The sequence below is a fragment of the Brachionichthys hirsutus genome, chromosome 6 (genome assembly GCF_040956055.1).
Source record: "Brachionichthys hirsutus isolate HB-005 chromosome 6, CSIRO-AGI_Bhir_v1, whole genome shotgun sequence".
NCBI classification, from domain to species: Eukaryota; Metazoa; Chordata; class Actinopteri; order Lophiiformes; family Brachionichthyidae; genus Brachionichthys; species Brachionichthys hirsutus.
The window spans coordinates 7,168,018-7,185,515 of NC_090902.1; the positions used below are offsets into that span (position 1 = coordinate 7,168,018).

Genomic DNA, 17,498 nt, shown 5'->3' on the forward strand with positions numbered 1-17,498 from the left:
GTGTTTGACTCTGTTACTAACGCATGTCCACACAGAATAATCTCACTTCCTCATTTTTAGAACCGATTAAATGACCCTTTTTGTGTCTTTGTCATTGTGCACTGCACTCGCACTAGATAAACACAAGTACGCCACTTTAAATTTAAAGGAAGGACACAATTGTTTCCGGACAACTGAGCTGACAGCCTTTCAGAGCCGGAACATCTGAAGCTGTGTTCATGTCAATCTCCACGCATACAGCTTTTACTTTTCATCACCTTCGTCACCTTGATTCAAATTGAGACTAAATAAAAAAAAACATCCTTGTGATTAAAATACATTTTTCTACATTGATTGCGATTCAATACAAGGTTTATGCAATCTTGGCTACATTAAAAAAGGACCCATGATATTCTTGCTTGCTGCTGAAATAAATACCAGCAAATCAATGCAGATGGAGTAAAAAAATAAAATAAAAAATAATGTTGTTGCACCAGACACATCTGGATGAATTCAGGTTCAAGCTCAGTGCATTGTTTAAAATATAGAAGGGATTTGTCAAACTCACCTCAGCATTGCTTTCCTTTCTCCCTGACAACTGCCCCGCTGCTCTGCACTGCTCCCTGAGAACCAGTCTCGATCATGAAGTGTAGTGTGTGTGTATGTGTGTGGGTGTTAGTGTGTGTGTGTACTAAGTGTTCAAGTTTGTGTGGGAGCACCAGTGACTCTCACGTAGCTCTTTCTCTCCCTCCCTCTCTACATTGTTCTTCTCTCTCTTTGGGGGTAATTTGCATCTGAAGTAATTCTAATAGCTCTTCATGCTCTTATCTCCCTCCAACTCCCACGTGTCAGCTGCTGCAATGACGCATGGCTGAACTCCTGCCTTTGCAGACTGTATTAATTGATTATCCCCACCTGTTGCAATCGGCCCTAATGCAATCCCTGGGAAATTAGCCCAGTTTGGGGGGGGGGGGGGGCACCTCTACTGTCTAAACTTTCTCCATATGAATTATTTCGGGCTTTTTTAGAGCTTTTTGGATGATGTTTGGGTGAGTCTTTGAGAATTGGCACTGGTTGGATGGGAATTATGTTAATGACCTGAGAGGTGAGGATGAAATCTAAATCAATATCTCTATTTCTGAAGCAGCCTGTTACTCAGCCTTTGCATCTATTTTTCATGTGGCTTGGTCCCTGGCGTGGGCACTGTTCCCTTTCCAATGTCAATTCATCTTCTCAGCTTTAGGCTAACATTCATAAGTTATCATCTCCTCTCTTTTCATAACTGTTGTCCATTTTTTTTGCCTGCCATCTCCTTATCTGTTGCGATCCCTGACGGGCTTTGGCTCTGTCTCAGTTTCAGTGGACTCGTGTCTAAACTGATGCTGAATTGACATTTCCCCCGTCTCTTACACTTTTTCTATAGAAGCAGTCGACCTGTATTCCTTCATCTGTGTATTTGTTCTTCTCTTGTTATATGAAGACGTCAGTTGCATATTTCACCCCCTACCGTTAAACTCCGCCCTTATTTATCCTTGAGTCATAGCAACAAGGTTCCATTCGAAAGGTTTTGTTCCATTACCCAGACTTATGTATGTGATAACATATCTTTATAATTTTTTTCTCTTTTCTGTTCATTTGTTCTGCCTGTTTTATTTCTTTCCTTTTAAAATAGCCAGACACTCTAACGAACGAACTAGCTAACTTGATATATTTGTGTTTAACAAAGATAATAATCAGGAATTGGATTTGACTTTATGAATGAACATCTAACCAACATCTATCAGAACATTTTGACCATCTAAATGTTTTGCAATTTTGCCTGCACACACCTGAATGACGTTTTTAGAGACGTCAGACTTGCAACCTTATCAGACAAGGCGAGGTGAAGACAAGTGGGCTGAGGTGTGGACAGAAACAACATCAAGCTGTTTCTTCTGCTGCTGCTTCTTTGGCGTTAAAGCACTTTTGACTTCACAGGGACAAATAGGTGTGATCCTGTGAATTGTCAATCAATTCAAGTCAACTTTGTACAATTTGTGGTATCCAATATGAATTTTGCTCAGGTTTTAGAATGGATTACATATTTTTTTTTTACCTACATTTGAAAAAATGTACATCATCAGGTCTAGCTTTGTGTTAATGGGAAGTAAAAAAAAGTTGAATCTGTTTTTTCTGATGTTTAACAACCATTGAGAAATTGATTTATTCCACTGAGTCCAAATGAGCAAAATGGAGACTCACTGACACACTCTGCACTCTTTTGGGTTCAAACGGACTCCACCTTGTTGTACTCACCCACTTCCCCTTAACGGTCTGAATGCAGGAAGAGACGAGAGACAGAAGAGGAAGAGAGGCACAGGGGGATGGGCTTACTGCTTTCATTTAAAGTAAAAAAAGAACAAATGCAGAAAAGAGAAGTTAGAAGCACATACTCTCAAAATAAAGAGACAGACATATGGGGAAAGTAAGAACGAGGAGTAGATGGTAGGCAAAAGACGAGCAATCATGACTCCTTGGACAAAGACAGCCTCAGAGCGGTTTGGTGTAGGTAAGTTGGTGTGTGCTCAGAAGTGTGTGTCTTTGTCTCTCTAGGTGCACACACATGTCGCTATGATTTTTCGCTGTTGGTGTTGGCTTGATGGCCAATTATTCATGTAATAATATAATCAATGTAAAGTAATCAAAGAGTAAGACAGAAGTGGATGTCCATCTCTTCCCCCTAAACAGGATGTATGCAGGTGCTAATGGTCTTGTCTGGTATGAGTGTTTAATATGGTCAGTCGTGCTGCTTCCTGGCTTGTAATATTGATTATAATAGCAGTGGTTCACTAAGCATTTTACAGACGATGCATTGATTTATCCATTTCTTGCTATAAGTAAGGAATAAATTAAATTGTCAAAATAAAGAAATTAAAGCCCTACATCCAAAAAATCCTAATTAATGTTGCTTTTATAGTGAAATTATTAACAGCAATTATTTCTCAATCAGGTGTTGCATGTCTACTGCAGAGTGAACATCTTCCTGGTCTGTGTAAGACCACAGACAGGAAGTGGTGGGTGATGGAACAGAGCGTGCAGCTGAGAAAGCTGTACAGCAAAATAAAGAGTCGAGAATAGAAGTTAGAAAGTACAAAATACACATTGTTATGAAATGTACACAATGTTTTATAACTGTTGTCTCCTCGACTTGTTCAACAACAGCAGTCTGCTTTTTATACAGTTTAAAAGAATGACCTCGGTTATCGCTTGTTTAATGGCTGTGTACCAGAATGGTGTTTTGTACGTGACCCCTTTAGCGGGCATGCAGCCATGCCACTGCTGCTAACATGCTGCTCTTGCAGTAAATCCAAGACTGCGACTGATAAATATTCTTATTGCTGATTTACCTGCTGATGTTATTTTTAATTGATAATTATCTCTGTCTCAAAGCCTCAAAAACATTGATATAAAATACTGAATAATCAAATACAAAATTAAAATCAGAACTAGATAAGCTTTTTTTAATCTTTTTTATTATTATTGTAAAATAACATAATTCTGAGATGTAACACAATTCTGAGATGTTAACAGTCATTTATCTAAAAAACAGTAATTGTTGGTTACGTACAAATTATCGTCACTTTTCTTCATGTAAGGGAATTTTTCCACCAATGTGTTATTTATTTATTTATTTTTTACTATTATTTAGCAAAGTGGAATTTTGTCAGCCAAGGAGAGAAGCAGCTTTCCCTTGAAGTAGGAGATGTGGTTCAAATCCAGGAAGTCTGTGATGGTAAGAATATTTCAACATCGTTTCACCTGTTTCTAACTCCTTTTTAAGATATTTATTAATGAAAAGGTTGTATTTTTTTAAATGTTATTTCTAATGGACTATGTGCCATAATGGTTTACATGCTGCTGTTTGCTAGTATGGAATGCCGGTGATATGGTGATATTTGTCTTTCAGGATGGTACAGAGGCTACTTGGCTCGAAACAAAGCCAAACAGGTAAGAACTCGTTCCTTCTGCTTTAAATAATAAAAATGAGAACTACCAGTGAATTCTTTATGCTCCATAACCCCCGCCTCCCTCCCCAGGGACTGTTCCCTGTCAGTTTTATCCATCTTAAGGAGGTCTTCATTGAGAAGCTAGGGTGAGTTTATTACATGAGTTTTCATCTCTCCAAAGGTTTTGTTATTTGAATGTAAGTCTCATGTACGTGTGTGTGCAACGACAGGGACAAGGAGATAGTGATGTCATCAGAGATGCCCTTGGTGAAGGAGGTGACCACGACTTTAAGAGAGTGGGGAAGCATATGGAAGCAGCTCTTTATGGTAAGCTGGCAAAAAAACTGAAAATGAAATGGCACTCTGTGCTAATGAATGCATGTTGGAGTGTAACGCGATACGTCTACCTGTCTAGGCCAATAAACGGGCGCGTGTGAAGCAGGTCCAGAGGCTCATGTGGGAACTCATGGAGTGGCGTTCCCAGCTCCTGTCTGGCACCCTGCCTGGTGATGAATTCAAGGAGCTCAAGCAGAAAGTCACTTCCAAGATTGATTATGGAAACAAGTGTGTCTGCATAAATGGGAGACCTCTTCACACAAGCAAATCTTTTCTCTTCTCTCCTACCGGTTCACATATTAAGCACCGTTTTCTACCTTCTTTCTTTACGCTTTGCTCCCTCCCATCACTCTTTTTTTCTCTCTCTGAATTTTGTCAATCTCCTACTCTTCACCTGCCCTAATTTGCACTACAGGATCTTGGAACTGGACCAGGTTGTTCGAGATGAGAATGGGAACATCTTGGACCCGGAGAAGGCCAATGTAATTAGTCTGTTCCGGGCCCATGAGGAGGCCACGGCCAAGATCAATGAGCGCATCAAAGAGGAGCAGGTAAGGGAGGTGATCGGTGTGAACTCGGAGGGAAAGGTTTGTGTTGTGATTCAATTGGCTTTATTTGACGCTGCTGCAGTTTAACTCCACTATAGATTATTATAGACTGTAAAGTGTGATATTTCTTGAGAACCTGTTCTTCCTTTTCAAGAGTATATTGATCTATATTGTCAATAATGTGAAAGCCACTGCAAACTGGATATGCATAAATTGGTGCATCTTCATGTAGCATTTTCCACAGATGGAAGCAGTAAGATTAAAGTGCATTTTCCTGAAAATACCATACATAGATTATTGCTAATCAGATTATCAAGACCATTTTAATTGATAATTCACTTCCACACAATCTGTCTTGACCCTACATAAACTTCACCCAGACAATTGAACATTATAACAGTGACTCATTTAGATAATTATTTTTATTTTTTCCCCTTCCTTACCAACACAATCTGGTGAATGGCCTCCTGTTTCCCGTCTCCAGTCCAACATCCACACTGACCACAGCGGGATGTCCGCACGGATCCAGTCTTCCCCCACACACAGCCTCTTCGTCTTTGTCAGGAACTTTGTTTGTCGCATCGGAGAGGACTCGGAGCTCTTCATGTCCCTCTATGACCCCATCAAGCAGACCATCATCAGGTGCCGATTATCTTGTCCTTCATCACCTTTTGCACTGAGACAGTGGTGCGTTCTTTTCACGTTTATTTGGGATTTAAACTCCAGATTAATATAAATACATGTGTTCCATTCCTAATTCCTGATTTCAGACCATCAAACAAAATGCAATATTAGACGACAATAACGCGAGCAAATACAAAGTACAGTTTTCAAAGAGTGATCATATTTATTAAGCAAAAGAAGCTACACAGACCTACCTAACACTATGTGGGGGGAAAGATAATCTCCCAACCATTACATTCTGAATGATCTGTGATTGATCACATAGCAGACACACCCACACACTTACACATATACCATCATAGTGCTTTTCCTTTTGTGCTTTCACTTGTCTTCACTCCTTCATTTCCGAAACCCTCTGCATACATTATAATAACAATATGCCAAAAATAAAAACACAGAAGACACAAATCATAGGGAAGCAGATAGTGACTGGCAGCGCTACATGGTGCCTGACAGGCTTAAATGCCGAGGGCCGCCACTCACTGTCACAGTGAGCACATCTGTCTCTGCCTCTGCAGCTGAACGTATCAAGACCTGGATATATTGTACATCCGCCACCAAGACAGTTGTCTCTTACCCTCTTGTTTCTCATCCAGATTCCCTTCCGTCTCGCTAGTCAGCATGTGTTTATTATCTCTACTAAGGAGGGGAAGGTTTTTCTAGATGTCTGCACTTCCAAGATAATGGGAACAATACTTGGGACAAAAACGTACTTCGTGACATGTCAATATAATTCCACACATTAATTTATGATCCGGATACAGGTAACACTCCAGAACTGGGGGGATCCAGACGGTTTAAATCTACAGCACTGCCAGAACAATCCCCGCTGTGTCATATCAAACAATGACACTCCAGTCGTAGACGCGCTGACGTGCAGTTAGACTTCAAATTCAACATATTTTCTGAGCTGGATCCTGAAGAAAATCACGCAAACTTGTTTTGCGTGATGAACGATCAAAGTAACAGTAATATCTGAGCTCCCTCGGCCGTGGTTCAGCCTTGCTGTGTTTTATCCCGATGTCCTTATCTGCCACATGGAGTCATCATAAGAAAATGTCTTTGGGAATAGAAGCGCTCGAATCCTAGTAATATTACTATGCTGAATTTTCATAGATCCACAGACGCTAGATTAAGTTTTTCCCATGAATTATGCAGATCGGACAGGCTACTTTGTGATCCTCTCCCAATTTATTCCAAAAGATGGAACGATCCGCATAGCACACCTTTAGCCGAGGGCTGAGATATCGTTTACTTTTTTTTTTTAAATGTATAAGTGGAAATGTCCATGCTCAACTTAAAAACCGAATTCATTTTCTGAATTTCTGCAAATTTGAAGTCAAGTGGAATGATGTAATATTCACAGTAGTGGTAATTTTTTATACTGCAGTGTCAGTCAGAAGTTGACAAATGTTCCTTTTGCTTTAACATGAAACTACAGCCTATAAGTGTTACTGTCTATTGTTATATGTTTACGTATCCTGCTGTCTGTCTTTAAACTCTTGAATTCTGCAGTGAGAACTATTTGGTCCGGTGGGGCAGCAAAGGATTCCCCAAAGAGATCGACATGCTTAACAACCTGAAAGTTGTCTTTACTGTAAGTGACCACAGGAGGACACTCTCACATTGTGCCTGAACTCTACAGACTGCTTATTGCATGAATGAAGGGATTTATCCCTCTCAGACGTTTCCTTTTTAAACATTTTCTATACACTCTTTGCTGCTAATCTCCTGTCTCCTTTACCTTTCCTTATTATTCCCACATCTGACACTTACTCTAATGCTTTTCTTTCCACTCATCAACCCTTTCCTTGATTTTTCCTCTTCTTCCAGGACTTGGGTAACAAGGACCTGAACAGAGAAAAGATCTATCTGATCTGTCAGATAGTGAGAATGGGCAGGATGGACCTGAAAGAGATGAACAACAAGAAGTGCACGCAGGGCCTGAGACGCCCGTTTGGGGTGGCAGGTGCACGAAGCAGCCTTTTTACCTTTCGATTTATGTATATTATTTTGAATCCCAGGGGTAATAAATGAAATCAAATGAAATATGTTTTTTTTATCTGATTGAAGTTGCTGCTAAAGTGGCAATAAAGTGGCCAGATAACATACGTTATCACTTGTACTTAATAGTGTCAATATTTATGTGCATTGCTTCAGCCCCCTCAGATCGGAGTCGGTTTGTCTCATTTGCTGAATGCTGCTGCTGCCGTGGGCGTAGCCAGCCATGTCTACACCTGGGAGCTACCTGATGCAACAGAAACAAACCTAAATCAAATATTAATAAAGCTTGCACTCTCCTTTCTGTACCCTTGGGCCTGTTGTTGTGCCTCTGGTTGTTGCTCGTATCCTCGTGTAACAACGCAAAGCAAGCATCGGCGCCTGTAGGTTGGGCTGCGTTACTGTTGGTTATGGAGACGGCCCTCCTTCACCGGTGCGAAACCACAGCAGAAATGTTTGTAAAAGCGTCCACTTTGATTCTGCCATCAGACACGTTTGTCTTCTCTTCTTGGCAGTGATGGACATCAGCGATATCATCAAAGGGAAGACGGAGTGCGATGAGGAGAAGCAGTTTTTCATCCCTTTCTTCCCGTATGTCCCGTTGTCCTCTTATACTGCTCTTGCTTTCCCCTTTTCGCCTCTGTACAGTTCTACATATGTGAGGACTTTAGCATCTGCGTGATTTCCAGACGACGCTGCTTCTTGGCGTTCCCAATTGATTGTGCGTTTGTATGTTTGGCTCCAGAGTAGTTGCTGAAAATGACTTTCTCCACACCTTGCTGAACAAAGTGACAGCCTCACGAGGAGACAGCGGTGGCCAAGGTATTACTCAGCATTTCCAGGCCTTACTGCCTGTTTTTCATTGTGCAAGCATTTGTGACGGCCCTGTTGTTGTTTGCACTGTATGAGCTGGAGGTTTCCAATGTGCTGAGCGCACCGCTGCCTTTCATGATCAGACAAAATGACCTTTTCTCACATCCTTGCCTCTTCTTTCTGCTATGCACACAAAGGACATTATCCTGATGGATTGTATTCACCCTTGAGGTGATATTTTCATATTACTTACCCTTTAGCCCCAGCCTCATGTTTATGGCTGACTTTGACAACATAGAGTAAACCCCAAGTGTTGTTCTGCAATGTTTAAACGCTCAGCTTTTATTTTTGCCTCCCTGCTCCTGAAGGCCTGGGGCATAACCTCGATATGAAAAGTGAACCCAGAAGAGCTGATAGGAAAAGCGCCCCTGTGGCCACCAGATATCTCTTCTTAACGTTATCACACCCCTCGTTCTCACTCTTGTTGCTTTGAGAGCTTCTGCCACACTGTACCCTCATTCTGCGAGTTTTTCATGTTGCTATGTAGCTTGCTTGAAAATGTTTGTGCTCCAAATTTCAGTATGTGTTTCCCAAAAATAGCTTGACCCATTTTTCATTGTTCTGCTCGTGCTTTTTCGGTATTTTCTGTCATTCTGTCTCTGGGGGGGAAAACATTTCTGTATATTATTAATGCATCTGTGTAGCATTTAACCCCCCCTTGCATTTCCACATCCCTGGTTCACCTTAAGTCGCTCACTTTATGTTTTCCGCAGATAAATACAATCATTTCACACAAAGTGGATTTTACTTTGCGTTCAGCTCATGTGGGCCTCATATTGTCAACCACTGTACTCCCTGAAAACATCTTAAAATGTTTTAGGTTCAGGATTGTTGCACAGAACCGTGGAAATATTTATTCATTCAATTGCAATAATAATTTAATTTAAAGTTACTTCCATGCAGAAGAGAAAGAAAAAACCTCATTGTTAAGCCCTAATTTAAAATAGAGTGGTGCAGGCGCTGCAAAGTATTAAATCTGGTTCTCTGATCTCAGACAGCGCCTTTACTTTTCCTGAGTTGCTTTGAGTGTTAAATTGTCTTTACTATGAAATTATGACAAGGTCACGGTGATGGATCGTTTAGGGGGGTTTGTGAACAGTCTCAGGGACAAAATCCTATGTAATTTGCAAGGGAAAGCACACACCCCAACAGGAAATACACCTCAAATGTTTTCCATTTCATGTTCTTCAGTTTAATCACTGATAATGGACATAATCAAATATGTCTCATCAAGAATGTGTATTTTTTAGGAGAAACAGTAAATATTGTATGACACACACATGCCAAACATTGACACATCATTTTTTAATTCTCCTCTGCCTCCATCCAGGTTTGTGGGTGACTATGAAGGCTCTGGTCGGCGACATAGTCCAGATACGGAAGGAATATCCTCACCTGGTTGATCGAAGCACTGTGGTGGCCCGCAAACTGGGCTTCCCAGAGATCATCATGCCAGGAGATGTTCGCAATGATATTTACCTCACCTTACAGGGAGGCGACTTCGACAAATACAACAAGACCACACAGAAAAACGTGGAGGTCATCATGCTGGTCTGCGACGAGGAGGGCAAGGTTATACAGGTCAGCAGCCATGATGCGGCTTTGTGTAAACATTATTGCTTTGTCTATGGTGGCGTTGAGACACAACCTGCAGGTGTAAATGCGTGTGTGTGTGTGTGTGCATGCTACACATGCAGTGTTAAACAGATTGTGGTGGTTGCTTTATCCCAGAATCGGCAAACACACACACGCACACACATGCATGCACAAATGAAATCCTTAAGCTTAATTAGACATAGGTTTCTCTCTCCCTCTCTACTAGAACTCCATCTGTCTGGGAGCAGGGGATAAAGTGGTCAAGGAATACAGATCTGTCATCTACTATCAAATCAAACAACCCCGCTGGATGGAGACAATAAAGGTGTGTGTGTGTGTGTAGAGAGTCAAGTTTCAAAGGTTAGCGGTGGAGTTTAACTTCTGTCTGTCCCAGAGTTTTCTTTCAGTTGTCTCAAAGATGTCTGTTGATAAAGCATTTTCATTTCTTTTTTTCCATTCTGCTTTGAAGAAAGTAAACCCCAGAATGTCATGGAATTCCTTGACAAAAAAACTTTAGATATTATTTTTTTCTTTTACTATCCTATATTGACATGAGCTATCCTCCAGGTGGCAGTCCCTCTGGAAGAAATGCACAGAATTCATTTACGCTTTATGTTCAGACACCGCTCTTCCCAGGAGTGTGAGTATCAGCCGCTGGTCCTCCGTCTGTGTGTTGTCTGCATCCATCCGCATCCCTTTCCCTTCATCCCAGTATAATGTGACAGTGCGAGGACAGAATGACAGGAGAAAAACAACCCTAGGGATCTTTGCATGCACCTGATTAGACTTTTCCCTCCTCCTGTGTGTGCATTCCTCCCCTCCATCATCCCTGTCCATTATTCTAATGCTTCTCTCCCTGACCCTTTTCTGCCTCTGTTTGCACATCCACTGCTTTCACCTCCAGCCAAGGACAAGAGCGAAAAGAACTTTGCCATGGCCTTTGTGCGTCTGATGAAAGAAGATGGGACGGTCCTACAAGATGGTCTGCATGACCTTGTGGTCTTCAAGGTTAGAACCAGACCGGAACTTTTCTGAAGACGAAACGGATAAACCTATAGTCAATGGGCTCAGTTTCTTTCGCTGAAAGCCAAAATTTCATCTACCTTGACCTTAAATGCAGAATCATCACCCGACAAAGCTTTCAGACTTAGATGCGATAGTTCCCCTTCAGAGTAAAAGCAAGTGTTTTGTGATGAAAAAGTGTCACCGATCATTTATTCAGATGAAACATCTAACATACTAGATTTGAAATCAGTAATCTGTCAAATGAAAGTGTCAGTTGGTGGTAAATGACAAAATTATTTGACAGAATCCTTTTATCCATCACTCATTTCGAGACATAAATGAATGGAGACATTTATTCGAATCCTACTGCAGCTCAGCACCGATCCACGCGTGATGCTCTTTATTATTCTCATGTTTAATGGGGACAAACTGATACTCAGAAGAACTTTCTACTGTAGCCGAGAAAAGTAAAACATAATAATAACCCAGTTTGGACAGGAGATTATGGCCGCCCAAACAGAATGAATGAAGCCAAACAGATTTCTGACCACACGTCAGAGCTATTATCGAATCCCCATAATTAAATGCCAAATGCACTGAAGATGAATTAGTCATCGTTCAAAGACCGCGTTAATGGCCGCATTGAGCACTCTTTCTCTATTAGCTTTTGTTCCCCTCGTGTCTGTGGCCGCTTGAGGTCTCAATCTTTTACTCACTTCTTTTTCAACAATTTGTTTCTTTTTATTCACTGGTTTGGCTTTAAAGATGGAAGAACTGAAACCTGAGGTTTGAGTAAACGTAAATATTTAGAGGAATATTTAAGAGAAGTGTGACGACGTAAATAAAACAGGAATTGATTATAACATGAGAGATAGAAGATATATCACCTTCATATTTCCTGTTCTTAATATTTTCTGCACTTTTTTTTTTTATGAAGAAGAAAAATGCTCTGCTTATAGTTGTGGCCTTCCTGTTTCCAAATTAATGACGAGACAAGCTAAAGTAGGCGAAGCGAAGAGTTCATGGATGATTGCTAGTGTGAAACTGACTTCAATATACTCATATATTATTAGGTTGTTCTCAGGTGGGACTGATGACGAGTCTAACTCTCGACTCCTTTGCTGGCAGCGAGACATTTTGTCTCCATGTTTTCTTGTGCCGTCATTTACAAAGTGGTGGAATAACTGGCTTATCGACCTTCACACGTTCCTGGCAGGGTGACAGCAAGCGCATGGAGGATCTGAACTGCTACTTGTCGCTGCCCTCCACCCGCCCCCACCAGAGCGACTCCCACAAGATGACATCGCTGAGCCGTAGCTCCAGCAGCCTGTCTGCGAGTGGAGGAGGAGGCCTGTCAGTCAGCTCCAGAGACAGCTTCGCCATTTCCACGCTGGTCTGCTCCACCAAACTCACCCAGAACGGTAGCTGCATGCAGATTCTAACGTGTCCAAAGCAGCCCCTGTGTGGCATTGTGTTGATATTAAGATGTTCCAGAGACTACCCCCCCCCCCCCCCCCCACACACACACACACACACGCGCATTATGAGTATGAGGGGTTTTGAAATGAAACCTGGCACATAAAAAATATTGATTGATGTCATCTTTGAGCAGAGCAATCAGGTTTAGACAGTGAATCAATGGATCTCTGTTGTGACATTAGTACAGGACAGATTCTCCAATTAGAAGATCCAAGTGGTTGAGATAATCCATGAAGCCGCTCATGAAATGCACGTTTATTTTATGATCTCATTAGTGCTGATTTCGTGTTTAGGGCTTGTATCGCATTGGCTCGAGCTTAAGGGTGAGGTAGGTAAAGGTGCAGGAGATGTCAAGCTAGTTAGTGGTGATTGTTCTTTAATTAGGCTAATGCTGCCGGACGTGTTTGTGTGCAGCCAACAAGGTCAGCGGATATTGAGCAAGACATGGAGGAATCTGTATGTAAATTAAAGGTTGACTGGTGGCGGGTTTTCAAAGGGCGACAACAATTTATTTCAGGAAAAAGCTGATAGACACCAACAACAACAAAAATAGAAATACTTTCCTTGACTATTCTAATCGTAAAAACACTCTGTATTGTGGTAGATCATTAAGAGTGCTATAAACCGCAGCACCTGTCAAGACACACACAAACACAGGTGCCAGCAGGTGACAGCTATAGATGGATGGATAAAAAGTCATAAATAAATACATGACTAAATCTGGATGAAGCAATCGGCCACTATCCGGACAAGAGTTCATCCATCGATGTTAAGTAATCAGATTAATCTGTCGGCTTCTCGTCTGCTGTTAGCAGGAAGTGTTGCCATTTTGTCCTGCTTACTCAAGCAGGCATTTACAAAAACACACACTAACTTTCCACACAATAAGGTGCATCAGGCACAGGTGCAGTGCAACAGCTGCTACTGAGGAAACCAGTCCATCACTGTGATGAACATTATCCTGCAGCATTAATCACCTGTGCCACATACAGAGACATGCACAGACTCGTGCATGCAGAGTGTTGTTTGGGGGTCACCTGCCAGATGTGCAGCTTGGCACGATGACTCGGAAATTATTGGAGAGGTGAAACAGAGCGCCTCAGCGGGTCAGCCCTGCAGAGAGAAGGAACTCTGCAGCGAGTCAAACTGTGACATAATGAGGGAACCTGTGGATCTGAACGTCCAGCTGGAGAGCAGAGGAAGAGCAGCGATGGTCGTAACAATTAATAAAAAATGACTACTCGATGAGGAATCATTGGGCTTGACAAATACATTTGTGGAAAAAAATAATGTACTCCTGTGTGTCTCGTCTCTAGTCGGCTTGCTGGGACTGCTGAAGTGGAGAATGCGACCTGAACTCCTCAAAGACAACCTGGAGAAACTCAAAATTGTCGATGGAGAGGAGGTGGTCAAGGTGAATGCAAGTGTGTCTTTGCATAAATCAGTAGATGCGGAGTTAGGTATCACCTTTCTTTGTCTTTGTCTTGTTTGTATGATACAGTTTCTGCAGGATACTCTGGATGCCTTGTTCAACATCATGATGGAGCATTCCCAAAGAGACGACTATGACATCCTTGTGTTTGACGCATTGGTGAGTGTGTGTGTGTGTGTGTGTGTGTGTGCCGTGTCAACAGATGCACCAGATTTCTTGACATCTTGCATGGAATTTGACAACTTTGTGTCTCCCTCCCTCCCTAGATATACATTATAGGACTGATTGCTGACAGAAAGTTCCAGCACTTCAACACAGTGTTGGAGGCCTACATCAAGCAGCACTTCAGTGCTACGCTGGCCTACAAGTAGGTTGCACTCAGGCATGATTATGATATAACTGAAACATTTGATCAAATATTTCCTAAATTACAATACTAAAAAGTTAGTCAGCAAATACGTTAAGAACATTCATATTCATCTTTTTTTTTCTATCACCTTGTTGAATTTACCACACAAGACTTTATCAATTGAACTCACTGAGTTTGACGAGATATTTCAGGTTGTGGGCTTCTAGATGTTAGGAAAAAAAATTCAAATACTTGCGTTGGCTCAAGGTGTTAGCAGTATATCAGCAAGTTTACATATCAAATGAAGGATTATGCGATCTTTCATGAGGCAATTGTTCCACATTTTGGGAATTAATGTATTAAATATTCTAGATTCCATTAGATAATTTAATCTAATTCTGGAATCCATTAGATAATCTCAATAATGCTGCGCAATCAAACCAAGTGGTTGCTTTGTGGTTCCTAGACAGAAGCTTTAAAGGGCGGCGCGTGTCTCTGTGCCACATATGCATTGCATATAGAATAAGTGTGTTGACACAAAATATAATACACAAGTATTGCATCCGTAGTCGGTGGATGCGTCGGCCTTCTGAGCACGACAGAGTGACAACACCCAGCGAGCTTGCGTTATTACCCCGCCTCCCCGTGGAGTACGAACCAACGCAAACTCCACACATGTTCCTGTCATCTTTGCACTCGGGTGAATTAATCACCTGACTTGATGCCGTGAGTGCAAAATAAAACATTTGCATTGCCAAAGCTTCAGTCAGGCAATTAAAAAACCCCATGAATGAGTGTTCCTGCTGTCTTTACCCTCCTTATTTTTCTGATTCTTTCTGCCTCATTTACCCAATTATCGCTGCCACTCTTCACCCTGTCAGAACAGCCTCCCGTCTGTGCCTCATACCAACTATTTATTCACCTTCCTGCCATCACTATTATCCTCTCCTGCTGTAGTGAGCTGGTGCTCACTCTGGTGGGGCCAGTGCAGCTCCCGCACCTGTCAGCCCAGAGGCTGTTATGTTAAACTCTCCAACTCACTATGCTTTAAATGCCCTGTGTGTCTGGCTCTTAAAAAAATATTACACTCTCTTGTGTTTACCCTTAAGCCACGCAGCAAAACAAAACCGGGCAGGACTGAATAGCAATAACGGCAACATTCAGAAGGTCGGCCTAATGACAGCGAGGCCAGATCAGAGTAGCCGTACATGGTTTAAGGGGACTTTTGTTGTTTTCATTAATTTGATTTTTTATGCCAGTGTAGCAGAAATGTTTTTTTTTTAAGCGTTTAAACCAGTTAATGGGTGAAGTTTTGTTAAGATTTAATAAAAGTGGAGACATCACAAAGCCAGAAGTCTCAATCCCCTGTCGGGTTACACTGTTATGTGTTATGAATCCGTCTGTAATCGTGGTAATTCAGAAGGGATCGGGATCTGATCAAAGACTTGGAATGAACTCTGTCACCCACACCTTTTGCCAACAGGTTTGACACACAAGAATATTTATGTGTGTCTGAAATGCCTTTAGGGCAAATAAAAATATCTGTGAGCTTTATGAACGGTACATCTTCTCGAAGTGTGAAATGCTCTTTTGCTATTTTTCCATGCACCTCTACCTCCTCTCCAGTCTTTCTCTCTCTCACTCCTTCACTCTAACTCTGGTGCACGCTTTCCTTCTGCTCCAAGGAAGTGAAAAATGCAATCAGCGATTACGTTTCCAACCTGTGGAACACCAAAGAATGACATGGCAATTCTGATGACTGATTCCTTCTTTCTTTCTTTCTTTCTTTCTGCTCTGCCTCTTTTTCCTCTCATATCTCCATCTCGCCGTTCTCTTCCAGAAAGCTGATGTCAGTGTTGAAGACGTATCTGGATGTGTCCAGTCGAGGGGAACAGTGCGAGCCCATCCTCCGAACCCTCAAAGCCCTTGAATACATCTTTAAGTTCATCGTCCGCTCACGCATGCTCTACTCTCAGTGAGTTTTGCTTTGTTTCTATGTGAACCGATCATTCAGAAGAGGTTTGAAGTCCTTATCATAATGATAGATTGGGGACATACTAGGCCTATTGGTGAGCTGCTAGGTGTAGATATATATATAACACATCATGTCTGGTGTTTATTCATTTATTAATAGCAATTGGCGGTGCAGTGGTTAGTCTGTTAGCCTGTTCGGAGCGGTGCATTGTCAGTGTGTGAGTGTGTATATTAGTGTTATTTGTTATCCTCTTAACATTAAAGTGACTATCACTAAAGTGATAGTTGTTATTATCTAATTTCTTCTGGAGCATATTTTGATATCAAAAAAAGAATGAAGGATGTCATATATTGAAGAATTCAACTTGTTGAAATGCTTGGTGTCCATTTGTCATCTTTTTTATTATTCATAATGTCGTGTGTGTGTGTGTATGTGTGTGCGCGCGAGCATTGCATTATCGCTCTGCTGGTTCTGGATTGACTGAGCTCCAGTCACCAACCTCCCTGGGGTATCTGTGAACCGATAACTCTCTCTCTCTCTCTCTCTCTCTCTCCCTCTCTCCCTCCCTGTGTTTGTCATCCTCCATCCTGCATTCAGCTTCAGCTTGCAAAGTTTTTCTATCAGATGCTCCTCCAATATGTTGGCACGACGAGAGCTTCTGTATGAGAAACAACATTATTGTATGTCTTTCATTTGTTTTTGTATTATTACATTTTAATTGTTGCAGTTATACTGCTGCATGTAGCAGCATGTTATACTGCACTAATGGGACACATAATGACCCTGACACATCTAGACATCCTCTATCTCTTCATCCCCCCCCCCCCCCCCTCCATCCATCCACGCATTAATACACAGTTATGCCTGATGGCTTTAAACAGAACAATACAGGACATCATAACTCTTCTCTGAGCGGCGTAATAATACGCCTGCGTGTTACCACCTAATCCCGCCCCCACATGCTACATTTGCCACATGCTAATCCTTCCCTCCAGCGCTCAAAACTTTTATTTTGATTAACAACTGCACAGCTCCACTGAAACACAAAGGGATCAAGATGGTGAAGGAAAGATGGTTGATGATTGGACGGAAGGAAGAGAAACTGAAGAGATGGAATGCATAATTGCTTGTTTAAAATTCATTGATTTACAAGCATGTAAATTTGAGCCCATTTATGACGTCATGCATGGTCTCACTGCTTCATTTGAATAATGAAATACTGACTTCAGAGTTGAAATTAAATGTAAGAACCTTC

General features: G+C 41.6%; 1 protein-coding gene across 1 annotated transcript in view; it reads left to right on the forward strand.

Moving 5' to 3' along the window:
• The first annotated feature begins 2,484 nt into the window (after positions 1–2,484).
• dock2-like (dedicator of cytokinesis protein 2) overlaps positions 2,485–17,498 on the forward strand; it is a 67,517-nt gene continuing 52,503 nt past the window's right edge. The window contains exons 1-21 of the mRNA XM_068740507.1: positions 2,485–2,527; positions 3,668–3,751; positions 3,926–3,966; positions 4,056–4,111; positions 4,196–4,292; positions 4,381–4,529; positions 4,717–4,852; positions 5,334–5,491; positions 7,049–7,130; positions 7,367–7,502; positions 8,050–8,125; positions 8,280–8,356; positions 9,738–9,988; positions 10,230–10,328; positions 10,571–10,643; positions 10,908–11,011; positions 12,225–12,429; positions 13,804–13,901; positions 13,989–14,078; positions 14,186–14,286; positions 16,109–16,243. Coding sequence (XP_068596608.1) covers positions 2,485–2,527; positions 3,668–3,751; positions 3,926–3,966; positions 4,056–4,111; positions 4,196–4,292; positions 4,381–4,529; positions 4,717–4,852; positions 5,334–5,491; positions 7,049–7,130; positions 7,367–7,502; positions 8,050–8,125; positions 8,280–8,356; positions 9,738–9,988; positions 10,230–10,328; positions 10,571–10,643; positions 10,908–11,011; positions 12,225–12,429; positions 13,804–13,901; positions 13,989–14,078; positions 14,186–14,286; positions 16,109–16,243 — 2,291 coding nt within the window. The remainder of the gene's footprint in view (positions 2,528–3,667; positions 3,752–3,925; positions 3,967–4,055; positions 4,112–4,195; positions 4,293–4,380; positions 4,530–4,716; positions 4,853–5,333; positions 5,492–7,048; positions 7,131–7,366; positions 7,503–8,049; positions 8,126–8,279; positions 8,357–9,737; positions 9,989–10,229; positions 10,329–10,570; positions 10,644–10,907; positions 11,012–12,224; positions 12,430–13,803; positions 13,902–13,988; positions 14,079–14,185; positions 14,287–16,108; positions 16,244–17,498) is intronic.